General features: G+C 37.1%; 4 protein-coding genes and 1 long non-coding RNA gene across 9 annotated transcripts; 1 reads left to right on the top strand and 4 right to left on the bottom strand.

Annotated features, from left to right (window-relative positions):
• Positions 1–318: 318 nt before the first annotated feature.
• Positions 319–4438, bottom strand: LOC110848564 (serine palmitoyltransferase 2-like). 4 transcript variants are annotated; one of them, XM_035854437.1, is made up of 8 exons: positions 4284–4438; positions 4203–4217; positions 3983–4131; positions 3152–3516; positions 2927–3081; positions 2320–2862; positions 1574–1795; positions 319–575 (listed from the first exon to the last, which is right to left on the bottom strand). In XM_035854437.1, exons 1-7 carry the CDS (start codon positions 4413–4415, stop codon positions 1694–1696), a joined length of 1461 nt encoding a protein of 486 aa, XP_035710330.1. In that variant the 5' UTR covers positions 4416–4438; the 3' UTR covers positions 319–575; positions 1574–1693. The 4 variants fall into 4 exon arrangements, with proteins under 4 accessions (XP_035710330.1, XP_021951538.2, XP_035710327.1 ...); XM_022095846.2 differs by having other exon boundaries at positions 1613–1795; positions 4203–4438; XM_035854434.1 differs by having other exon boundaries at positions 4203–4438.
• Positions 4439–5166: 728 nt separating this feature from the next.
• Positions 5167–9233, bottom strand: LOC110848660 (serine palmitoyltransferase 2-like). 2 transcript variants are annotated; one of them, XR_004833710.1, is made up of 7 exons: positions 8934–9233; positions 8723–8871; positions 8284–8648; positions 8062–8216; positions 7438–7980; positions 6448–7035; positions 5167–6361 (listed from the first exon to the last, which is right to left on the bottom strand). XR_004833710.1 is itself a non-coding variant. In XM_035846629.1 (6 exons), the coding sequence occupies exons 1-6, from the start codon at positions 9090–9092 to the stop codon at positions 6922–6924; spliced, it is 1485 nt and encodes a 494-aa protein (XP_035702522.1). In that variant the 5' UTR covers positions 9093–9233; the 3' UTR covers positions 5167–6921. The 2 variants fall into 2 exon arrangements, 1 of the variants encoding a protein (XP_035702522.1); XM_035846629.1 differs by having other exon boundaries at positions 5167–7035.
• A 2095-nt stretch (positions 9234–11328) lies between these two features.
• On the bottom strand, positions 11329–13243 carry LOC118433860 (serine palmitoyltransferase 2-like). Its single transcript, XM_035846256.1, has 4 exons — positions 12777–13243; positions 12541–12695; positions 11923–12465; positions 11329–11802 (listed from the first exon to the last, which is right to left on the bottom strand). The coding sequence occupies exons 1-4, from the start codon at positions 13108–13110 to the stop codon at positions 11689–11691; spliced, it is 1146 nt and encodes a 381-aa protein (XP_035702149.1). The 5' UTR covers positions 13111–13243; the 3' UTR covers positions 11329–11688.
• A 3111-nt stretch (positions 13244–16354) lies between these two features.
• Positions 16355–17935, bottom strand: LOC118438730. Its single transcript, XR_004837024.1, has 4 exons — positions 17468–17935; positions 17236–17394; positions 16805–17139; positions 16355–16744 (listed from the first exon to the last, which is right to left on the bottom strand). It is a non-coding gene; the product is annotated as an uncharacterized LOC118438730 (long non-coding RNA).
• A 7238-nt stretch (positions 17936–25173) lies between these two features.
• LOC118433877 lies at positions 25174–26551 on the top strand. Its single transcript, XM_035846293.1, has 5 exons — positions 25174–25289; positions 25494–25600; positions 25674–25836; positions 25930–26264; positions 26328–26551. The coding sequence occupies exons 1-5, from the start codon at positions 25229–25231 to the stop codon at positions 26505–26507; spliced, it is 846 nt and encodes a 281-aa protein (XP_035702186.1). The 5' UTR covers positions 25174–25228; the 3' UTR covers positions 26508–26551.
• The last annotated feature ends 555 nt before the right edge of the window (positions 26552–27106 follow it).

The following is a 27106-nucleotide window of genomic DNA, read 5'->3' on the forward strand; positions in this document are numbered from 1 at the left end:
TTAAATCATGGAAAGCTTTCCTGCACTACAATAATTTACAATTTCAACCACCCTATCACCCTTTGAAATAGGGCTCTAAATAAATAAACAAATCTTGAGATTATGTACAATTTGAAATAATTAACATGCAATACAGTTATCTCTAGTTGTCGTTACAGCCATGTACTTCGTTTTTGAAATTCACATGATATTTAAGTAAATATTACATATTTACCACGAGCAACTGCCCACGACATACATATTTTGTAGTATGTAAATATGTACATACCTTGGTTGTGAATGGTTAAATAGTGCACATATATTACACGCTACGCATAATACATATAAATATGTGCAAACTACATGTATTTATTCATTGTAGTATAAGTGGTATTCGCAGAGATTTATGTAGGTCTACATTATTAGCTCACCCTGCGTAGCACGGGGGTTATTGAATTCCTCTTGTCCGTCAGTCTGTCTGTTATGCTCATCATGTTTCTCATCGTGAGTTACGTATGTACATAAATATGTATTTATGTACAATACATACGCACAATAATTTCTCTATTTGCCTCAGTTTAAGAACTTTCTGCATACTACAAATCGTCGGACTAACTCTAAATCCACGTAAGTGCATTCGCTTCTTAATTCGAAATCCACCTATGTGCAGTAAGTAGTTAATTCGAAATCCACCTAAGTGCAGTCAATAGTTAATTCTAAATCCACCTAAGTGCACAAGAAAAACGGGGAAAAAGACCTAACTGCAATTCCAAAATTGCACGGAGTTTATTAATTATGCAAATCATACTATGAGCTGTAATATGAAAGTTTTTGCCAGGCTAGTGCTGCGAAAACGTTCGAAATTTAAAAACCACAGGTTCAGGGGGTGTGGTTCTTGCGCCTAAATTAAGCTTAATATAGACTATCTAGCATGCAATATGTCTTTTTTCAACCAAAAGAACCCCAATGAAATATTCGAAATTTAAAACCACACCCTCAATGGGTGTGGTTCTTGGCCGCTCAATTAAGTTTCATAAATTCATGGCATAGCATATTTAATTGTACTGACAAAGTATAAATCGGATTAGAAACATTCGTAAAAGCATGCTTCTGGGCACACCCCCTAAAGATTTTGTTTCACAGTTTTTAATATCCTGAACCGTTCATCTAATTCAGATAGAAAAAAGATAGATTATATGGTTGATAGTCTTTATTAAGCTTAATTTAGGCGCCGAGAACCACACCCCCTGAGGGAGTGAATTTTTAATTTATCCCGTTTTTAGAATTTCCTTATGGGACTGATAAAAAAGATAGGTTACCAGCCAGGTCTTTTTTAAGTTTAAAATAGGCGCAAGAACCACACCCCCTGAACCTGTGGTTTTTAAATTTCGAACGTTTTCGCAGCACTAGCCTCATCTGCCAAAAACTTTCATATTACAGCTCATAGTATGATTTGCATAATTAATAAACTCCGTGCAATTTTGGAATTGCAGTTAGGTCTTTTTCCCCGTTTTTCTTGTGCACTTAGGTGGATTTAGAATTAACTATTGACTGCACTTAGGTGGATTTCGAATTAAGAAGCGAATGCACTTACGTGGTTTTAGAGTTAGTCCGACGAAATGTAGTTACACACTTAATCGCATATTAAAAACTATGTACAATATGACTGATTATAAACTCTTGTGTTTGCTTTAAGGCTTTTTTAGTCGACATTTTATAGAAGTTTCTTAGCGAAGATAATCTCTTCATATTTCTTCGCAATTCGGAAGTCCCTGAGGAAAACGAGGTCGGCCACTTGAGTCAACTGTTCTACCACCTGTCAAATACTTAACCACATTAGTGCATGCTACATACATGAGTACATATTGAACACATTCGAATATATGAGAATCGTGTGTAGAGTTCTGCAAAATTATTCACCAATAGTCTTCACATGTCTGAAGGAAAAACGTGCATGATTCTGCAAAAATTTCTGTTTGGTCTTTTCTTCAGAGCAGTTGGTGTACTATTATAATTCTGCATTTCTTATGTACAGATATGTAGATCTACACACATAAAGATTTTGTGTAGAAAATCAATAAAAAATGGGTTGAAACTTGCATACTGGCTGATCTATTTAGATCATTTGTGATTTTTATCTACCAAGTATCTATTGATTGGAAAATATTTAAGCGTGATGAATTTGATTTGAATTTCAATCCGATCGTAATGTTAATCAAGTGGGCTAGTGGTTTTGGCGGGCAGAAATTCCATCACGCTTAAATATTTTCCAATCAATAGCAAACTAGCATCAACAAAAATGATGCGAAGTAGTAAGTAATGAATCTCAAGATGACTCACATAATCCAAGGACTCCTTAGAGTGAGCCGCACTCATGCAGAATCTCATTCGGGCCTCCAAAGTTCCCACGGCGGGGTGTCCCACCCCCGCCGCAATTACCCCCCTGTTTCTCAATTCCCTCAGAATAAATGCTTGTTTCGCCGGGTGTGGACAGGCCACCGGCGCAATGGGAGAATCCAGGTCGCCGTAGATGAAGAATCCCCTCTTTATCAGTTTTTCCTTGAAATAGGTGGAATTGCTCTTGAGTCGCGCCACCTGAGCGGTGCCACCGTCTGCCATTAGGGATTGGATGGAGCTGATTATTTGCTGCGCAATCGGTGGCGGCATCGCAGTCGCGTGGGCGTGAGAGTACCCATTTTCCCGTAAATGCTGAACCAGTTGGCGGGAACCCGCAATATATCCGCCCGCCGCCCATAAACTTTTGGAAAATGTGCCCATGTAAATGTCCACAGAGTTTGGGTCGCAGTTGAAATAGTCCACGATCCCACCTCCGTTCGGACCCATGGCGCCGAAACTGTGAGCTTCTTCGAGGTAAATGTAAAACTGAGGGAAATATTTACATTGTTACTAAATTTTAGACTTTTTCAAGAATTGGGAGGAAACACACCTTATAAATTTCCTTTAGCCTGATGAGTTCCGGAAGTTGCAAGATGGAACCGTCCATCGAGTACACGCCTTCAACGATAACGATTATTTTCTCAAATTTATGAACCTCTCCGGATTGAAAAAGTTTGAAGAGAAGTTTTTCCAAGTGACATAAATCTAATGCGGATACGAAGATTAGAAATTTGTAAATTCAGTATGGCATGAATTTCTACATATGATTTTCTACCATTATGCCGGAATACTCGAACCGATACTTTTGACAATCTAAACCCCATAATCACGGACGAGTGGTTTTTAGCGTCGCTAAAAACCAACGTGTTCTCATCCATAATTGCCGGAATGTTTAGAACATTCGTAGCGAATCCTGACCCGCACACGATGGCGTCTTCAACTCGCAAAAATTTAGCTACCAATTTCTCCAATTCGATGTGAACGGGAAATTCTCCAAATTCATTGCATGCACTGCACGCTGTCAAGCCGAAGGTATTCATGGAGTTCATCACGTCGTCCATAATTTTTCCATCATTCGAGGCAAATCCGAGGTAATTAAATGAACCCATGTCCACACACGTGATCTGTTTTCCGGTGTAACTAAATAGGAAAACGTAGAATATTTGGCTGTAAATTAGGTTAATCAAACCGTACTCACTACGACGTCTTACTTATTTCGCGTCGCAACTCATTTATGTAGCGCAGCTCAGAAAATTTGTGTCATGACGGGATTCGGGAATGTGATTTCGCTAATTTCATTAATCTATACAATCAAATGATTCTGTTACTTTGTTGTAATTTTGATTTGAATGAATTATTTGCAATTTCAGAAGCGTTTAATAGTGATAAGCTTTCGAAATACATAAAAACATCCAAAATTGCTGGGCAAATGTGCCACAAAAATTTCTACAATGTACAGATCTGTAGTTCCCAACCCAAATTTTTGCGAAATTTGCCGAATTTCGCAAAACTTGACAGGTTATGTTGCTATGTATACTCAATTTACGAGATATACGAAGGTTGAGGTACGCTCTCTGATTTTACGTATTTTTTATTGGTGACTAACTCCAACGCCCACCCGCCGTCCTCTCTGAGCTTGCGATCTTCTATCGTGAGGAACTCGCCGGGAAGCGTTTTTACCGGAGTGTGCGACAAATCCCGCACACGTCGGATCCCATATGTCAAAAAGATATCGGCTCGTAAAGATGGGTAGCCCTGAGGATGCAAGATTTGTTTTTAGCACTGATGCATACATATTTTCCAGTCTTAAAATCTGATTAACTAACCTCTCTGTCCTCCTCCTGTGAACTTTCTGATCTGAAAACAAGCCCAATAATTGAACAGAGATATACAATGAGGTAACATACACGCGTCAAAAATCGTTCCAGAATCCACCCTGGTCCATTAGTTTCTGAATTACGGGGGAACAAAGTTTTTACAAGTTGTGACATGCTTTTGTATTCAAGACTTGACGTGCAGCAGTTAAAAATCAACTGCATAACTTTTTTGTAACTTCAAAGCCTGTTCAATCAATGATCGCAATATCCTGACCACTTTTGGCTGGAGTACTTGGTATCGTCCATCAATCTATGTTCGCATCTTATGTAACAATTGTATAAGTAAATAAGGTTGCTGGGATTTTGAGTACATACATATTTCGCAATCATTGCTGGTATTAACGAACTCGTTCAAAGTGTAATGGGCATCCCTAAATATATCAAGTAAATTACTTGAAGTAATTTTATGTTGATTTCAAAACTGGATTTTCCCACGCAGCTCCTCGTCGTTCAGAGTTGGTGATCGACATATTAACAGTATATGTATGTAGCTAATCAGTCAACACCTAATTGGCCTATGTACAACATACAGCTTGGTCGACACGGCATATTTGTCGAAAATCTCAACCAAGTAGTACGAATTGTCGAAATATTACACCATGTAATAAAGACAGCTAGTAAGTATTTAACGAAAGCAAATGAAATTTGAGAGCTTTTTACATATTATGATTGATACAGATAATGCTAAACTGTTAATTAAACTTGTAACTATATGCACTGTTTATTTATCTACGATACATTTATATACACATTTGCTAAATATATAGGTATGTAGATAGTTGAAATTGTGTATATATGTAATTTTAAAGGCCGCATGGCCACATCAACTATGTATGTATTTACATACCCACCTGGAGAGTTATCTCAACGGTAGTTAAATTTATTTAGATATTTATGATATGTTTTATATTGATTGATATTGATAAAAGATTTATTTAGACCCTTTCGGACAACAGCCCATAGAGTACAACAGAATTAGTAATTATATTAAAAATAATCTACTTAGCTAAAGCCAATTGAGTCCGAAGATAAGAATTCATGTAGCCAGTAACACTTAATATTAATCATATTAATCATATTAACCAGAGCCAAAAATATACGTATATATATTTAGATAATTTCTTAAATACACGCCGAATGATAATTGTTGCACTAACCTATTTAACAAATTATACATAGTCATGTTTATCGCTTATTGCTAATAACAAATTCATCAACTTCTTTTCCATAAAATATAATACACACTATGCACAAAGCTCAGACACGTATATAAATCTTTGAAATTTGCAAGTGAGTAAAATATGCACTTATGTATGTACATACATAAATCTGTTAAATCGCACTGTTAAATCACACTGCTAAACCACAAACAAGTATATGCATGTATCCCAGTTTTTTAGAAGTAACAATAAATATGTTGTACATATGTACATACGTAAATTTAATTCATAAATATTACTATGGTCGTGAGAAAAATGATGAGTTATGTACACGCACAGTAAATTAACCAATTTTCCTGTTCCCCAGGGTCTAAAACTTTCTGCATTTAAATTAAGCATTTACATGTGTATGTACACTCTTAGAAATCCATACTTTATATGACGTAAAATATAACTCGATATAACTTCCAAAGTGCCACTACCCCACTTATAGCGAATCGCTCTCTCTCGGCCACAAAGTAAGCCATTTTACCCTGTAACAATATTCACAGGGTAACTGAGCGCCCAATAGGGTAACGACCGTAACCCTAAATCGCGTTGATTATGACTTTACTTTCTTGCTTTGATGACCCCAGGAAAAGTTACTTAAGCGTAGTCGCAGTATTAGTACTTTAATAATATATTTTATTTCACATTCAACATTGCATTACAAATTACCCTTATTATGAACCACTAGTGAGGATATTTGTAAACGCTGGACCCTATTAACTTAAGATAATTTTTTTAATGTTATACTAAAGGTTTAAAATTAGTTTTGCACTTAAAACAAAGATATACCAAGTTCTCACAAATTGTACAATGCATTCCAAAGCCGACCTAAAATGACCTAGAAAACCTGACAATTTTCTCCTGAAATTATTAACAGAGTCTCGTCCGTAATATTGTCATCTGTTTAAAGACAATTAAAATAAAAAATTAAACGCAATGTAAATTAAATTTGTGTATAAATTATGCAAATTGTGCGAATTTCTTACCCTTCAGCGTCCCCGTCCAAATTGTTGCAATAACCTCCTCGTTTCCTCCATTATTTGCTTATGAGTTAACTAACTAATTAATTAACTATCAATTTAACTAACCAGCACTGACTGGCTGAGCTGCGAGTTGTAATGAGAGCGAGGGAAAAGTCAGCGTCTGAAGAATATCCTAAATGGGGTTTGCTTACTCTAAATGGTATAATAGCTTACTTTATGGTTTAGAAAATAGTGGTTTTACTTCAAATTTGGTGAGTTTTGTCATTACTTTGAATGAAGTTGACCATTTTACTTCGAATCAAGTGAGGTTTACTTTAAACCGCATAACGTTCCATTTTACTTCATGAAAAGATATTGAATTTTCTAAGAGTGTATGCACGTATCCAGAAATGTGTATGCACATATCAGTAGGTATTTAAATATATAGTGTCACAATATAATTAATTGCGAACGATTTCATTTCTTTGTAGGTTTGTTTTAGTCGAAATTTTTTGTAAATTTCTTAGCGGAGATAATTTCCTTAGATTTCTTCGCAATTCGCAAGTCTCTGAGGAAAACGAGGTCGGCCACTTGAGTCAATTGTTCTACCACCTGCCAAATAAATAACTAGATTAGCCAGGTAAGGTCGTGTTACGTCGATAATATCACTTTTCGCCACACATATGTATGTATTTAACAGTCCCGTATGAAAATACTTAGGGTATACTTAGGGTATTGCGTAATTGGTCTTTAGAAAAATTTATGCAGGAAAACATTGCATGATTCTGCAGACAATTTGTCCAGACCTGTTTGTGCATAATTATGCATAAGTTTGCATTGTTTATGTAAAGATATATACATTTGCATACAAATTTTCGGCAAAAAAATCGACCAGGAAATAGGAAAGCGTCGAAACTTTTATAAGGGACGATCAATCATGATTAGTGATTGACTAACAATCACTAGTGTTAAGTAACAATTACGTCAACAGTAATGAAACTAAAGATGACTCACATAATCCAAGGACTCCTTGGAGTGAGCTGTACTCATGCAGAATCTCATTCTACCCTCCAAAGTACCCACGGCGGGGTGAGTAACTGGCGCCGCAATTACTCCACGGTTCCTCAATTCCCTAACAATATATATTAGTTTCGCTGGGTGTGGACAAGCCACTGGGGCAATTGGAGAATCCAGATCGCCGTAGATGAAGAATCCCCTCTTTATCAGTTTTTCCTTGAAATAGGTGGAATTGCTCTTGAGTCGCGCCACCTGAGCGGTGCCACCGTCTGCCATTAGGGATTGGATGGAGCTGATTATTTGCTGCGCAATCGGTGGCGGCATCGCAGTCGCGTGGGCGTGAGAGTATCCATTTTCTCGCAAATGCTGAACCAGTTGGCGGGAACCCGCAATGTATCCACCCGCTGCCCATAAACTTTTGGAAAATGTTCCCATGTAAATGTCCACAGAGTTTGGGTCGCAGTCAAAATAGTCGACGATCCCACCTCCGTTCGGACCCATGGCGCCGAAACTGTGAGCTTCTTCAAGGTAAATGTAAAACTGAGGGAAATATCAGTAAAATTAAAATTTACGTAATAATTAGCACATTTTAAATTTTTCGGGAATAGGGCGGAAAAATACCTTGTAAATTTCCTTTAGCCTCAGGAGTTCCGGAAGTTGCAAGATGGAACCGTCCATCGAGTACACGCCTTCAACTACGACGACAATTTTCTCAAATTTATGAACCTCTCCGGATTTGAAAAGTTTGATCAGAAGTTTTTCCAAATGGCGTAAATCTAAATAATGGGAGATATGCAGATTATGGCAGACATGCGTAAGTTCGAATTTTCTAAGATTTTCTACCATTATGTCGGAATACGCGAACCGATGCTTTTGACAATCTCAACCCCATAATCACGGACGAGTGGTTTTTAGCATCGCTAAAAACTAAGGTGTTCTCATCCATAATTGCCGGAATGTTTAGAACATTCGTAGCAAATCCCGACCCACACACGATGGCGTCTTCAACTCGCAAAAATTTGGCTACTAATTTCTCCAGTTCATTGTGAACCGGAAATTCGCCAAATTCATTGCGCGTACTGCACGCTGTCAAGCCGAATGTATTCATGGAATTCATCACGTCGTCCACAATTTTTCCGTCGTTTGCGGCGAATCCGAGATAATTAAATGACCCCATGTCCACACACGTGATCAGCTTTCCGGTGTATCTAAATATGACGAATACACATAATTTGGCAGATAAATGGGATCATTATGATTTTATTTATTATTGGTGACTTACTCGAACCCCCAAGCGCCATCGTCCTTGAGCTTGCGGTCTTCTATAGTGAGAAATTCACCCGGAGCTGTTTTCAGCGGAGTATAGCACAAATCTCGAACGTGTCGTATACCGTGTTGCAAATATATTTGCGATCGTAGAGGCGGGTAGCCCTATGGATGGAATATTTATTTTTTATGCATATTTCCCACCCTTAAAAATTGATCCCACTCACCTCCCTATCCTCCTTGTGTCTGCTTCTAAAAAGAAACCCAATAATTGACCCGAGGAATAAGATGCTGTAACAGATACGGGTCAAAATCGGTTCCAAAATCCACCCTGGCCCATTCGTTTCTGAATTACTGGGGAACAAGGTTTTTACAAGTTGTGACATGTTTCTTGTATGGAAAAATGGACGGGCCGCAATTAAAACCTACTCAGTTACTCAGGTAAACATCAAGTGATTACTGGAGTAACCTCTTGTATGTCGATTGAATGTCTTTTCAATGGTAAAACACATTTAGGTATTCTGACTAGTTTTGGTTTATGAATGCACTTCATATCGTTCAGCAATCTATGGAAATGTTTACCTATATGTAACATGTATTTAGCACACACGTACATAACCTTTACGTTGATCATCAACGGTTGATGCATACATATCTACATATTACTTATTACGTATAGTCAAGTATGCCTATGTATGTCTATTTCGCAGACATTATTTGTATTGGCGAATTCTCGTTCAAAATTTGCATCAATTTCTACTTTCCTTGTGGAGTTTACCTAGAACAAGTTCATTTGCTTACCTTACATAAGTCTGGATTGAACAGGCTCCTACCAATAAATTATAACGACGACTTACGACTAAACTCTAAATTTTCTCATGCAACTTATTGAAGGTTATGGGTTGGGCGACACGGTATTCAGGTCACCAATCTCCATTGGTCGGTGGAATGTCTGTCGACACAGGCAGTATACATAGTCAGACACTAAGTTCTGAGATAAAGTTTCTTAGTAAATATAGAAAAACAACGGGTAATAATTTTTATTTACAATTTTGCAAATGGATGCATAACATACCTGCCTATAATATAAAAATACTAAATTTGAAAATTTCCTTTTCTGGAGTACACACACTTGCCTAATCTGATGGCAAACTAGTCGCTCGGATTACGCACGGTTTCAAGTGGAAATTTATCCCAAGCTCTGCGTAATTTTAATAAAGAAAATGACAGAATTTGTAGTAAGCAAAAATCAGACATACCCCTGGGAGCTAAAAAATTTCTACATCTCATTCACCACACTAGGTGACGGGTTGGATTGGAATAAGTCGGCAGGAGAAAGCGAGACGCTGTTTTGTTCAAGAAAGGGTTATGAAGAATTACATGGACAAAGTTTCCAAACGTATTGTAAAACCTTTGAAGTCGGGCCTATTCAAAAATAGAAACTGGATTTCAAGGCATGTCGAGGCTCAGCCGGACGGTGCTCATTTCATCGATTTCATTTGGTCCCAAGAATGTCATTGGTAGTTAACGCTTGGGACAATTTCCCACTGGAAACCGTGCGTACTTCTAGTGACCGGCCGCCCATCAGATTTTATAAGTGTGTGTACTCCAGAAGATAAAATTTTAAAACTTTTGATTACAAGAATATATGAATATTTAATGAATATGCAGTAAACTCCTCAAAATTTGTTGAAAGGTCAAAAAGTTGCTGATTGTCATTGACAACGATTTAATTATGCATGTTTATTCTACTTTTTAAATGAAAATCAAGTGAAAGTTGAAAAATATGTAGTTTCAAACAATTATCCGCCAAATAACCGTCCAAATTTTTTACTGCATATTAGATGATTTTGAACGAACAGTAGGAATTGCAAATCTCGCATTGTTATGTATTAATATACCTATTGTGATGTTGTCTACTTCCCGTAATTATTCTTTCTGGTGATGGTGAGGACGAGTTTGTGAAATAAAAATATACCCAGTTGCTGGGTACATTTGCGAAAAAAGAATATCAAGGTTGTCTGGAATGAATCGATATGTTAAACCTGGATTTCGAATAGGTATATACATCAGTAATAAATATGACCGTCCTCAGTGTTAAAAAGAATGTTTGATTACAGACGTGCATAATAACAGTACAGATCTTTGTGGAAAATTAAAGATTCACTAGATGCGTACACTCTAAGAAATTTTATCACCAGCGCGGTGGTCATATGTGACTCTACCGGCAGGTGGCAGAAGACCACCGGAGGGTAGATGCCCATCACCAGCTTAGTGATGATCAGTCACTGTGCGGTGGTGCAGTTGTCACCGTTCGGTGGTTACAGCTGTCACCATTCCGGTAGAGTCACATATGACCACCGCGCGGTGATCGTTATCACCAGGTTTCTTAGAGTGTATACATGTATGGGTAGCAGAGCATACGGTGTAAAATCACATACAGATATTTACGTCTATACCGATATACACAAATATGTCAGGCATAACGAGCTTTGTAAAGAAGCAAGCTTGATTAATAAAAATTATACACATATATATATATATGTAGGTATTTATGTACATATATTCCAGTTTTCAGAAGTAACAATAAATATGTATGTATCATACATACATAATCTGTAATGTATGTATCAATATACGTAAATCGAATTCCTAAATATTACTTTGGTCGTGAGAAACATAACGAGTTGCGTATTTATGTGTTATGTACGCTCAATCAATTAATCATTTTTTATAGATATATGTATGTACTCAAGGTCAAAAACTTTCTGTATTTTAGTTACACGTTTACATATGTGTAATTAAAATCCGTACGTATCCGGTATGGTATGTAATTGGTATGTAAAATTGGTATGTAAAATAATTGGTATGTAATTAAAATCCATATGTATCCGAAAATATGCAAACATTATTACGTATTTATAGTGTCACAATTTCACAATATAATTGATTGCAAACGATTTCAGCTGTTTGTAGATTGGTTTAGTCGAAATTTTGTAGAACTTTCTTAGCGGAGATAATTTCCTCAGATTTCTTAGCAATTCTGGAGTCCCTGAGGAAAACGAGGTCGGCTACTTGAGTCAATTGTTCCACCACCTGCAAAATAAATAATCAGATTAGCTTAGTCAGGACTTGAATAAATATCGCTTTTCCTCAGCCAATATTTCATTAGTTATAGTTATGCATTTGAAAGTAATGAATGCCAAGAGGACTCACATAATCCAAGGACTCTTTAGAATGAGCCGCACTGATGCAGAATCTTATTCTGGACTCCAAAATCCCCACAGCAGGGTGTCCCACCCCCGCCGCAATTACCCCTCTTTTCCTCAATTCCCTCAGAATAAATGCTAGTTTCGCAGGGTGTGGACAGGCCACTGGGGCAATGGGAGAATCCAGATCACCGTAGATGAAGATTCCCCGCTTTATCAGTTCCTCCTTGAAATAGGTGGAATTGTGCTTCAGTCGCTCCACCCGAGCGGTGCCACCCTCGGCCATTAGGGATTCGATGGAGCTGATTATTTGCTGCGCAATCGGTGGCGGCATCGCAGTCGCGTGGGCGTGAGAGTATCCATTTTCTCGCAAATGCTGAACCAGTTGGCGGGAACCCGCAATATATCCACCCGCCGCCCACAAACTTTTTGAAAACGTTCCCATGTAAATGTCCACAGAGTTTGGGTCGCAGTTGAAATAGTCCACGATCCCACCCCCGTTCGGACCCATGGCGCCGAAACTGTGAGCTTCTTCGAGGTAAATGTAAAACTGAGGGAAATACATAAATATTAGTAAATTTAAAGTTTACCCTATAATACGGCTCACAAATATGTAAATATTTACCTTGTAAATTTCCTTCAGTCTGATGAGTTCCGGAAGTTGCAAGATGGATGCGTCCATCGAGTACACGCCTTCAACGATAACGATTATTTTCTCAAACTTATGAACCTCTCCGGATTTGAAAAGTTGAGTGAGAAGTTTTTCCAAGTGGTGTAAATCTAATTACATAGTTGGGAATACGAAGCTTAGAAATGTGCAAGTTCGGAAATTTACAATTCGAATTTTCTATGATTTTCTACCATTATGCCGGAACACGCGAACCGGTGCTTTTGACAATCTCAACCCCATAATCACTGAAGAGTGGTTTTTAGCATCGCTGAATACTAAGGTGTTCTCATCCATAATTGCCGGAATGTTTAGAGCATTCGTTGCGAATCCTGACCCACACACGAGGGCGTCTTCAACTCGTAAAAATTTGGCTACTAATTTCTCTAATTCATTGTGAACGGGAAATTCGCCAAATTCATTACGCGTACTGCACGCTGTCAAGCCGAAGGTATTCATGGAATTCTTCACGTCGTCCACAATTTGTCCATCGTTTGCGGCAAATCCGAGATAATTAAATGACCCCATGTCCACACACGTGATCAGCTTTCCGGTGTAGCTAAATATGACGAACACGCATAATTTGGCAGATACATTGAATCATTGTGATTTTATTTATTACTAGCGTATACCCCGGCCAAGGCCGGGTTCTAGAGTGGGGGGTGTGCCCAAAGCGAAAAATCCGTCATACTATACTTTAAATAATTCGCAGTGAAGACTTTGTCATACTACATACATACATCAGAGTGAGGGTTTGCCCAAATCATACTGCATTTTAATTAACCTGGTCACAGTACAATTTAATTTCCCCCTGTGGGGGTAGTTGAATAGTTAATTACTTAAATTCCCGTCGCGTGGGAGTAACTGCATAGCTAACTATTTAAATTCCCACGCTTCACGCTCCCGTTAAGTTCCATAAACCCCGTTAACTTCTACAATTAACGCCAAGCTATTGACGGATTCGGATTCAGCATCAAAAATACATTCGAATTGATATGCGACATAACGAATAAGCCATATTTGGACACCACGGTCACGGCAAGGTCACGGGGGCCTCGGAGGTCAAAACCATTAATGGCGTTGGATTCAGCGTAAAAAATACATTCGAATTGATATGCCACTCGCTGTGGGTGGAGTTTCTCAAACTAAAATAATTAATTAATAGTGTTTATCAAGATCACTTATCATGATAACCACTATTGATGAGTGATGTATGTATGTATACTGCTCACTCACTCAATTTACTTGCACACTGCAAATATACAAAGACATTTAATTTGAGATTGATGGCAAGCGTACGTGAAAGTCACGTGCAGGCGAAGTGAGACTCATGCAGAAAATTCATGCATGCAACCGTTGCTCCGCTTGCTTCTTTGTCTCCTCTACGGGGCAATGTGCATTGAGAGCCACAGGGACCCAGGCAGAACTTAACACTAACGCTTTATGGAAGTAGATTACTGACTTACTCGAACCCCCACGCACCATCGTCCTTGAGCTTGCGGTCTTCTATAGTGAGAAATTCGCCAGGAAACGTTTTTACCGGAGTGTGCGCCAAATCTCGTCCACGTCGTATCCCATTTTGCATATATATTTGCGACCGTAGGGGTGAGTAGCCCTATGGATGGAATATTTATTTTTTACATATAGATATTAACCACGTTTAAAAGTAGGTCCCACTCACCTCTCTGCCCTTCTCGTGTGTGCTTTTAAATAGAAATCCAATAATTGAATCAAGGAATAAGACAAAGAAACAAATACGTGCCAAAATCGGTTCCAAAATCCACCCTGGCCCATTAGTTTCTGAATTACTGGGGATCAAAGCTCTCATAAGTTCTGACATATTTTTTTGCATGGAAAAATGGACAGACCACAATTAAAAATTACTCAGTTGGGTAAAAATCAAGTGATTACTGGAATATAATTTTTGTTTGTATATCGCTTGAATGTCTTTTGAATGGTCATAGATAGGTATTCTGATCACTTCTGTAAGCAGTTCGTATCGCTCATCAATCTCTGGAAATGCTTATGTGTACATGTATAAAAATTAAATACGTGTATTTAACATGTATTTAGTTCACAAGTAGGTACATAAGCTTTATGTTGATGCATAAATACATATTATGTACAATTTCGCAGTTCGTATTAGCGAACTCGTTCAAAATGTGCCTCGATTTCTATTTTCCTGGTGAAGTTTGTATACCTGTAACAAGTTCCTTTGTTTACCTTAAATACCTACATGTGTGGAATGAACAGCCTCATTCTCATAAATTATAGCGACGACTAAACCCTGGATTTCCCCATGCAACTCCTTGTTCATTATGGATTTAGGAGGAGTGTTCGAAATATCGCTCGTCGACGCCTGATTGGTCGACACGACATACTTATCACCAATTTCAATTGGTTGATAGAATATTGGTCGATACAGCAGCATACTTGCAAGTTATGAGTTATAAGGAATACTTTGTAAGGATACATGTGCATATGTTTCTGCTACCACTTATCCAAAGATTGTACATATGTACGAATATATACTGTCAACATATTGGGTAACATTTGTTTTTCTTACACACGTGCAAAACATTAAAATATGCCTGTAAAACAGCAATTTCTTATTGGTGGTCTTTTTCATGGCAAACACTGCATTTGGTTCGCACATTAAGGGTTACAGTAGCGGGCTTATTACATAGGCAGTGACATTACTTACACGAGTTTACCATAAAACAGGCACACACGTGCGTGCATATTTACATGGATACGTGCATGTATTGAACAATATGTATCTTTACAGGAAATCTTTTGATCAAATTTTCCTGCTCCACTGTGACCTTGGTTTACAGGATGTTTTATACTCAGCAGATTTGATGGACGATCTACGTAAATATTTATGTGCACCATTTACAGAATAAGCGTAAAAAATTCAGGGAAATGAATCATACTCACGACAACGATTTATTTAGCATCGCAACTCATTTAGCAAATTTGCGTAGCTCAAAAATGTGATATGGTGTGGGGATTCACAAAATTGTGAATTTTCAAATCCTGCAAAGTTACTTATAAAAATAATTATTTTGATGCTATTACCTGTCCATGGAGTTATGTAATTTTTCTTGTTGATGATGGTGAGGTTGAGTTTGCGAAATAAAAATATGCCCAGTTGCTGGGTAAGTTTGCGAAAAAATCTCATGGATGGTTGTCTCGGATGAACGGATACCTATGCTAAAATCTGATTTTCAAATACGTACATATGTAAAGGCATTCATCAGTAATAAATACGACCGTGTGTCGCAATACTCCGTAGTAGAATTTTTGGTTACATATGTTTGTGGGAAATTAAAGATTCACCAGATATGTACATACGTAACGTATGTACGTATGCGTATCCAGAGCATATTTTGTATACACATTTATTGTTTAATCATTATTGAGATATGCCCACGGTTGTCCTCTGATACCATCAACGATGATCAGAGGGCGAATGTGTATTTATTTCCAACTTTTTCATTCGATGTCAACCGACAGCCACACTTTGTAGGGTTCCTTAGGTTTTATACATAGATCACAAAAACTTCAAAATTTTTGATGCATATTAGTACATACATATTTCTAGGTTTCCGGACTTGTACATAGATATTCCCAAATATGTCCACTATTATTTGAAAAATTCGTAAATAGATGTTTTCAAAAATACATACATACCCATATACATATGTGTATTTCGTAAATATTTCAACAAACAATCCAGAGTATTAATAAATTCAAAAGTACAAATTTTTCGAAAATTCTTATTTTTATAGTTTTGTTCATACATACGTATGTATGTATTTATATAAATATTTCTTAAACATGTTGGCATTTTTTTGTAAATATTAAACCCATATTTGAGCGATCTTTCGCAAGTACATGATAATGACAGTTATTGTTAATCTCGGTAACATTCACCATGCGAATGTTTTTGAAAAATCGAATGTGCGAATTTCGAATATTACGATCTATCAAAAATCATGTTTAGCAGGGTATGCAGGCCACCGTCTGCATCCAACTCTTTTTCCAGATCGGCTAAGAATACTTCATCATTTTCAGCCAGACCGCCCACCGCTTTTGGAACGCCTTCCACCGGCACGTGTTCAAATATGGGCGAAATGTCGTCCGAACATACGTGAATCTAAAAAAATTCATAAACTGCATTTTACCATAAATCTTGAAAAAATAGCATTTTGCCCACCATTTTTCGCATATCATACGGAAGTAGCCACTTAACAAAGGAGTAAGTTTTCTCAAACATGATTCCGCTATTTCTAAAAATCACGCATTTTGTCACATTTTTGGGCAGTGCATTATACAGCCTGATACTGATTAAGGTCTCTCTGAAGCTGAATATTTTCGCGTGTGAAGTGGAGAACCCTTTAGTATCAAAAATGTGCAGTAAAGTGGGAGGTTCGCTGCGTGATTTTGCAGAACATCTCGGGTCGCGATGGCCAATTTTCAGCGCGGCGTACAAGTAAAATGCGAATATTATTCGCATTTCAGGATTAGGAATTCGTGTTGGATCCCAGTTTGCTAAATAAATATTAGAGCAAATTGTGCATATGTAAATCTACGTATTGCACATATGTATTTATGTGTATATGGCACAAAATGAAGAATTTTACCCACCTCGAATAGAAAAATGAGTGAAAGTTTCCCATCGTCCCCGAAATGTTTTATAATTCGCAATAATTTTGCTTTGCGAAAAGTAGAGATCAATTGGGTAGGGGTAATTCCTTTATAAAAATTTGGATACGTGACAGAGCCCAAGTGGTGCAAGGTTTTAACCTGTGTAAAAAAATAAATCTTTGTAAATTCATAACCGGGTGAAACAATTTTTTGGTATTAATCCCATAATTACTGTTTTAATTAGAAGGACGGGATCCATAGAACAGATGCCAAGCCCGTGTAATACAAGTTCTTGATAAGGGGCGAAAATTTTAGCCACATTTTTCAGTACGTCGTCATCTGTGATAATTATCTATATTATAAGCTGGAAATGTCTGTCGGAAACGGAAGCAAAATCAAATGGACCGCAACGGAAGTGAAAGTAAAGAAAGTAAAACTTCAAATGGCTAGAAATTAAAAGTAAAACAAATTCAAAAAGCTAAATTTCGGATTGTGGTTATCTGGGAGTGGTTGTCTGATGGTAGTGATCCTGGTGATTATCTTGGGTGGTCACCCTGGGGTAGAGTTGCCAACTCGGCTTGGCTTGAATCGGCTTATTGAGTTGAGTTGAGTCAAGCTGAGTTGAGTTGACCTCAAGTAAGCCGTCGACTCAATAAGCCGGCTTATTGAGTTGTGAGTTGGAATGAGTTGGACTTGGCTTGACTCGGCTTGACTCAATAAGCCGCTGGCTCCGCCTCCTCATGCTTACACACCTGTGTACATAAGTATGCACACACATATTTACTTCGCTCCACTTGTACATACATATTGCATGTTATTTGTACTTCAATTATTAATTAAATTATTATTCCATTTTGTGTTTCACTATATCAAAAATTTAAAATTTAAGAGACGGATTTTGAAAATCTGATATAAACTCAGCTGTTTAATTTTTATAAATTATAAATCGTTACAAAACCTTCGTAGGTATTTTAAATGTGTAAATTTACTGAATTTATTTTATTAAACTACTGTATAGTAGTATAATAAGGAAATACTTATTTTTAACTGTGACAATGGATCTAATTGCAGTTTCAGCTTACACGTGCTGCATTTAATCACACAAATTACTATATCTACATACATACATATGTATGTAATTGTGTAGTTTGTAGTTTACAATAAGTTGACGTTAGTATAAGTTTAAATTATTGATTTCGTTTGGATGCTTAGCATTTTAAAAGTCCACTTTAATTTTTCTAAATGTTATTCTGGTTGTTTTAATTATTTAATGTCCATTAACGTAAACCAAAATGCATGTCCATAAGCAAACTCGACTCATTAGGCTTATTGAGTCGAGTCAAGCCAAGCCGGCTTATTGAGTTGTGAGTCGAAGCAAGCCGGCTTGCTTAGACTCACAACTCAATAAGCCGGCTTGCTGGCATCTCTAGTTGTCGCCCTTTTCTCGATTTTCAGATATCTTCTAGTTATCCCACGTTCTTGAAGTCTTAGGCTTCTGTTTGACACGTGATATCAATGTTACGCATATTAACGCATTTTTAGGAATAACTTGAAGCAAAAACAAAAACAAATCACATACCCTATCGCAAATTTCTCCCTATGGTCAAATCCGAACCTGGAATAGAAACCATTACGCAAATACCTATTGTTGAAAACAACTCTAGAAACGGTGCATATTTCGTCGGCAGTTTTTCCCAATTGGGTCGAAAGTTCGACAAACCAGTCCGGACTGTCGACATGAGCATGACTGCCTTCATACACCAGCTGGATGGACGTCATATAGTCAACTCCACGGAATTGGATCACAGAATTCTATACGAAATGGATGCAATCAGGTAGGGTCACATATTTACGGATGGACATTTGAAATACGTAACAATAACAATGTAACCTAACATTTCCTGAGTCTCTGGGGAACGTTGACTTGACACTGGTGAAGGCATCAATACTGAACCCGGCTGGTACAAGGTGCGAAAATTTGCGAATTATTTCCTCATCTGTCCTGAAGTAGGAGAGAATTGCGGCAGAGTAATATCCATTTAGCGCAAATGATAACATCATTCCCAAGAGGAGCATAAACTTTATGTAATCACGCCGCATAGTCCAGTCCTGAGTTGCGCCTGGAAAAACGGTTTTACAAAATAGACTAATTCTTACAACCATCTTCTGTATCAATTTGCCCAACCTTGTCGGGCCACTATTGCAGCGGCCCAACCACACCCTTTGGCCAACGTTAATAACGAGCGGATAAGATCAGTTTTCATCGTTTCAGATAATTCTACTAATGTTCCAATTGCAATGAATAATACCGCCATGCCAATGGCGAGATCAGGCTTGAACGGTTTTGTGAATACGTTCCTCTGTTCCATAAGATTGTGAGGTTGCTGGAATAAGGCATAAATCCTGTTTGACAATAATATGAGGTTGCTACAATTCCTTATTTTGGCCAAGATTTGTTAATATTTTAAGTAAATCTCACTCTTCCGTGTAAAACGGTACAATTGGATTCCCAAATCTCAACCGGGGTAGAACATGGTACAAGTAGCCAATAGCGATATCAGAGTTGCCGGTAATTAATTGATATGCCAAGCTGGAATTGGTCACATTGAACACGATGTCAGCTTCAGGAAAGTAGTCAGCAACTTCGATAACTTTAAGCCTGCAAATAATTAATAGCCCCAAATTATCATTGTAGAAGAAAATTGATAATGACAGCATCTGACTGGGTGGTAGTGATAACGGTTATTTATCAACATTCGATTAGCCACGTTATCACCACACCTATTATTACATTTTTTAGAGTGTAGAAAATTATATGTATGTGGATTACTCGAAACTCATCATGAACTGCAATTCCAGTATCAAATGAACAACTGTGTTGAAATTAACTGCCGTCGGGTCGTTGGTCAATTTCGAAATGCTCGCTATTCCTTTCTCATTCTAAAAAATTAAACACTTTATTAAAAAATTAAAACTATGTTTTTATAGTCTTATGCTCAGCCAATTATTAAAATGATAATATTGTACATAGTTTGTTTGCCATACACAGATAAGCATGCACTTACCACCCCGACAATTTTGATTTCTCTGCCAGACAGATTTATTTCCTCCATGAGAGTCAGGACATAATAAATGGTTCACTATGGCTTCTATAAAATGTTTATTCACTAGAATAGTACTAGCAAAATTGTCAGGAAACATCGACCAGTTAGTCAAATATAAATACGTGCAATATAATACCTCCAATTAAAACTTTCCCGTTGTTGCATAACTTTACTTCATATATATGCAAATATCTTTAAAATGTAAAGTTCAACTTGTTGTATGTAACTGGTACCTTCATCGAATATTCAAACACTATGTTCTAATATTAAATAATAAAAGCGTCAAATCAATAGTATAGCTTGAGTAATTATCTACCTTATGTATGTATGTATGTACATATATACATATATTCCTAAACTCACTCGACGAAAATTGACAGAGTGACAGACGTTGATGCCAACTTGGCTTAATTGGGCTTCATTTGCAGACATATTTATCAGCCATGGTTTCGCAAAATCATGTCCATTAAATATGCCTCATCCACGGTTAAAACCAGCTCAAAAATATACTTTTAGTTGCTCACAACAAGGTACATGCGCGTACATACATATGTATGGTTATTTGTACGCATGATTAGTACGTCACTTGGGATTAATCAATAAGAGTTTTACATGGATATCAAATATTTGATATCCATAGCGACATAATTTGTGTCTAAGTTCATTAGCATGTATGTAAAGCCATACAATTTCATGAAACATCATGTATGTACAAATGTCAGTAGCTAAAGATAAAAAAATTTACATGCCACCTCAATTTCAAAAGTGCTGATTTTGTATTTTGAATTTTACTTTTGCACCGTATTCCTTGGTACAAAAAATTATGCGCATTTTACAACACAACATGTTTACATATATATACTGTACTTGTGTACATAAATACGCTTGGGTTCCAAAGAAGCCCAAGACCTTTAGAAAATTCAGGGACATGGGGAAATTACCTCAACATAAAAAATATCAGTACACGTGAACTAAAATTGAATTATGAAATTACGGGACATGGAATATTCGACAAATAAATAAATAATAAAATGTGTTATTGTTTGGCGAGGTTTATGGTAAGTAAATCAAATCTTTTCAAATATCACTAAACGTTAGTAAGTACATAGTTCCACGCATTTTATTTAATTAATTCCATAATTTTGTTGAAATCAATAATTTCACAGGAGTTTAAATGAAGTTTTAGATACTTTCATGCAAATTTACATAGGTGCTTGTTTACATATTTTGGACTAAATGCATATGTATGTATACTCTTTATCCATGCAACTTTGAGCCGTGGCTAAATCTAGCTCCATAAGAAACCCCCGTTTTTAACATTGCTCAGTATTTAGCCACGGCTCAAAGTTGCATGGATAAAGAGTATGTACATCGTTATAAAGTACGCGTATGCTCTAATTACTTGCAATTAAGAAATCAATCGTGTAATCGACCACGGTATTAACGTAAGTCATGAAAGTGCTCATTTTAAAGTAGTAGTATGATCCAACAAAAACTTTGAGAGGTCGTAGCGACCTTGCGACCTTTCTCTGTCTCAGATGTCCCCTTGCAGCAATTAGGCGCTTAAACTTTCTCGACTCTTCATACATTTCTGCGCATGCCTTGATGCAGTTTCTTTCAAAGAGGAGGAGCATCACGAGCGTGGTGATCAGCATACCCAGAAGACCGAGAGGAATTGCATCATGCATCGAAATTAAGATCACGTTGATGGTAACGTGACATATCAAAATCGTGTTCTGGCCGGCTGGCCATAAAACTCGGGAGTAGCAGACGCTGGCTACATTGTTCAGGATTTCTAGACCTTGATACAACTCTAGGCGACGGTCGGTAGAGTAGTTAAACCTGCGGAATAATGGCACAATAGTAATATTGTAAGATTCGTACGATTTTTAAAGTCATTTTGCATGCATAATCCTTTACAAACATACCGCATCGCAACCTCATTTAACAAATTTGCCAAAATAAAAAAATTTGTGTCGTCAGGAGATTTGCAAAATAATATTTCGGAAAAAGTATCATATCTTATAAATCTCACAAAATTACTTATACATAAAAACACATTTTTATATTGTTTCCATGGATTTGTGTTATATATCGGTGAGAGTGAATTTACGAAATAATTTCGCGAAATAAAAATATGCTCATTTGCGAAAAATGTTCATGGTTTTCCAGCAAAAGTTCTGCGAAATCTCGCAAAATTTCACAAAACTTCATAATTAAAAGTAAATATTTTTTTTACTAACCTTGACTTCAGATTTAGTCCTTGAACCCAAGTGAGCATCAGGGTTGCATACGCAATTCCTACGCTCATAATGAAAAAGACGCTGTACCCGTTCGAGTAAACGACGAACAGTTCGAACGTAGCGTACGAAATGGTGCCAAACAGTGAGTCGTACATCCAGCGTGGAAGCAACATGGCGCCCCAGTACCGAGGACTGTGTCTGTCCTGAAGATGAGCTCCGATCGAGCCTACGAGTGGAAACACGTAACTGACAGGACCACACGCCACAAAAATGTAGATATCCATCCCACGCATTCCTCTCCATGTTGCCGCCCTAGTTTGATAAAATACCGATGGTGCTAAAATCAAAGAGAAGAAAACATTACTGATCAGGACAAACTGAAATTTTATTAGGAAAAAATCTGAAAATTTATAGTCTGGATTTAATTTAATGCAGCATGTATCGAGACAGATCATAAAAAAATTAGCAACTCTCATGGAAAGTGCGAATCGAAAATTTCAAGGACGTTAGAAATATAAATTTCTGTACACAGAAAAAAATTGACAGAAATCGGGATATGGACCTCCACTGGTGACTGGGTAGTGTTACTTTTGCTATACCGCATGAACTAAAATATTGGCAGGAAGATGTACTATTTTAGGAACCTTCAGCCTATTTGATTTGTAATTTTTCCCATTTGTAATTCGTAATTTTTATGTGATGAAAAATTCTTCCAATTACCAGCTAGTCTCTCATTCATATTAAAAATATGGTTCACAAAGTTTGCGTGTGTCTCCATCTTGACGAATATGTCCCACGACAAGATCGTCGCCCCCGATCTGGAGAAGAGTTCGATGTACATCTGCATAATATCCTTGCTCTTCATCTCCTTGTAGTTGACCTTGCCACAAACCACGGCCCTGTAGAAACTGTCGATCGTCGAAACTATCAGCATTCCCCAGAGGAACGCAATTCTCCAGGTTTTCCTCGTCACGGCCAAATGTCCTTCTTTCGTGGTCACGAAGGTCAGCGAAACCAGGAAATATGCCACGTTCAAGAGTTCAGTAAAGGATTCCGTCCAATCTCGTGGGACAAGAATGTGTCGAACGTATCGTGCCAGGGACATTTTTTGTTCACGTGAAAACGTTCCCCTCTCGAAAGTATGGAAGGACTAAAAATAATATTGTTCTGGGATAACGAAGCCGGGACAATGTTAAGTTTTATTTGTAAACGTAGGCATATGTACACTCTTAGAAATCTAGTGTTAAAATAATACCAAGCGGTATTCGTGTATGACTCTACCAAAGTGGGTATTGATAAGTATATGTAGTAATAGCTCAGTATTGCAGTTTTACCATATTGGTAGCGCATTTTTACGGACCGGTATAAACTTTAATACCGAGAAACCAGTACTTGCCTTAGCATGCTAAATTTCTAACAGTGTATTTACTTCCTAATTAAATTTGTGGGCATCGTTAATAAACTTTATTGAGAAAAATATCCACTAAACTGGGTATACTTTCACATAAATTTTTCACTATCTGCTTAATTTATCTTTAATAATGTCCAGCCTTTTCTTCGTCTTGGGCAGGAAAACAATTGCTTCTTAATACTAGAAGGAAATCGGTTTAAATGCTAGGTAAGCATGTACGCGCTTATTTATTTGCATAATTTATAAATTTCCTTAATTTAATTTCCAGCCACATACATACATATGTACTTATGTATTTATGGAAGTGGTACATTTCTTTGCGCAAACAAGCATAAGAAAAACAACTTTGCATGTGCCTATATATGATTATGCAAGTCGGAGTAACCTTATCCAAGGCTAATGACAAAAATAAATCTCGAAATGTAAATATGTTGAAATATTCAGGGCTATCCACTCAAAAAATAAAACCGAAAAGGAACAAAATTACTAGTGATAAGTAGCTGAGCTGAAAAATAATAACAAATTATGAGCTTTAACCGTTTTACTTTTCAGAAAAAGGAACCCCATACAACCTCAATGTTTCCGAGTTATCACTTTGCAAATTTTCAAGCTGTTATCAAAGATAATATCTATGTAAAGTACATATGTAGAACAGCTTTTACATACTTATAAGTCGAAAAATAATTTGGCTCCACACTGTACACATCTATCTACATACATATGTACGTACATATCTTTTTTTTAGCGTAATCGGGAATCTTTCTTGTACGCATAGTAAAGGACTGATTTTCGTTGTCGGAAAAAATTAACTTCACAGTTTGTTGTTCTTGCACAACCTGATTATGAATTTTTACACGAGTTCAAAATATATATGCGAGTAAGTATGTCCAGTATTTATGCAGGTGTGTAACTATGTACATACATACCTTGTGTTAATATAATAACCGACATAAGAATATAAATATGTATATGTATAAATATGTATCCATGTGTGTAATAGATATGTACGCATTATGTACTTATCAAGTATTTCATCTGTGTACATACGCCACGGGCGGGACAAGTTCTCACGGGTTCTCATCGTTGCGATGCCTTTACTATGAAAAAATTAAATTTTCACAACCACGGAAAAAATCCTGCTGGTCATCGTCTTACTAGTCGAATAATGGGATTTGTAGGAAATACACTAAAGTTAAACTAATTTCAACCTCCTTCTTTACTAAAACACCTAAACAATGAGCGCCATATCCAAACAGGAAGTTTCTTCGGTTGAAGAAGTTTTTAAATTGGCAAAAGGTAAAAACTGCGGGTATTCATTAAGAGTTCGCAAAAAGTTTTGGCTTGCAAATTTATAATTGGCGAATTTACACATCTCCGAGGCTAGTACATATTTAAGTAGTTCAATTTTTTCAAACTTATGTTGCGAACTCGTAATGAATACCCCCACTATTTCAGGGTTCAAAGATAACATTATTACAACACATAAATAATTTTTTATAGATGACGACGTACTGAAAAATGTGGCTAAAATTTTCGCCCCTTATCAAGAACTTGTATTACACGGGCTTGGCATCTGTTCTATGGATCCCGTCCTTCTAATTAAAACAGTAATTATGGGATTAATACCAAAAAATTGTTTCACCCGGTTATGAATTTACAAAGATTTATTTTTTTACACAGGTTAAAACCTTGCACCACTTGGGCTCTGTCACGTATCCAAATTTTTATAAAGGAATTACCCCTACCCAATTGATCTCTACTTTTCGCAAAGCAAAATTATTGCGAATTATAAAACATTTCGGGGACGATGGGAAACTTTCACTCATCCTTCTATTCGAGGCGGGTAAAATTCTTCATTTTGTGAAATATATACATAAATACATGTGTGCAAATACGTAGATTTACATATGCACAATTTGCTCTAATGTTTATTTAGCAAATTGGGATCCAACACGAATACCTAATCCTGAAATGCGAATAATATTCGCATTTTACTTGTACGCAGCCCTAAAAATTGCCCATCGCGACCCGAGATGTTCCGCAAAATCACGCAGCGAACCTCCCACTTTACTGCATATTTTTGATACTAAAGGGTTCTCCACTTCACACGCGAAAATATTCAGCTTCAGAGAGACTTTAATCAGTATCAGGCTGTATAATGCACTGCCCAAAAATGTGACAAAATGCGTGATTTTTAGAAATAGCGGAATCTTGTTTGAGAAAACTTACTCCTTTGTTAAGTGGCTACTTCCGTATGATATGCGAAAAATGGTGGGTAAAATGCTATTTTTTTTACACGATTTATAGTGAAATCAAGTTGCTGAATTTTTTTAGATTCACGTATGTTCGGACGACATTTCGCCCATATTTGAACACGTGCCGGTGGAAGGCGTCCCAAAAGCGGTGGGCGGTCTGGCTGAAAATGATGAAGTATTCTTAGCCGATCTGGAAAAAGAGTTGGATGCAGACGGTGGTCTGCATACCCTGCTAAACATGATTTTTGATAGATCGTAATATGCGAAATTCGCACATTACGATCTTTCGCAGTGCGAATGTTACAGAGCTTCACAATAAATGTCATTATCATGTATTTGTAAAAATCGCTCAAATATGGGTTTAATATTTACAAAAAAAACGCCAACATGTTTAAGAAAAATGTTCATATGTATGTACGCTCATCACGATCGCCATGATGATCCTGATCATGTTCGGAATCGGGATGGAGTTGATGCTCGTGCTGCAAGCAAAGCAATCTGTGGCTGCCTTCAACTGTCTGTCGAAACTCGACGCAAAGTTTAACAAGCCAGGTGAGGAATTCGATGGGTGTGACAAATTTGCAAATTATTTCGCAAATTTCTATTACAACTGGATTACGTCTTGGTCCATACTACATTGATACACTTGGAATCTCGCTGAATATCTGCGTCCTGATAATCGCAATCTTTCCATTTTTTAACGTCTTTTTTGCCCAATACTTTGGCAGGGACACGTTAACAATAGGATGCACCTATGTCTACGACTGCGACGGTTATGCCAAATATTTCGTTTACACTATGCGTGTTACATACATAATTCCCGCGATTGAGCTGATGCGCCTTTTTCCGCTGGGAATT

This window comes from Folsomia candida, unplaced genomic scaffold, assembly GCF_002217175.1.
Source record: "Folsomia candida strain VU population unplaced genomic scaffold, ASM221717v1 Fcan01_Sc001, whole genome shotgun sequence".
Classification (NCBI taxonomy): Eukaryota; Metazoa; Arthropoda; class Collembola; order Entomobryomorpha; family Isotomidae; genus Folsomia; species Folsomia candida.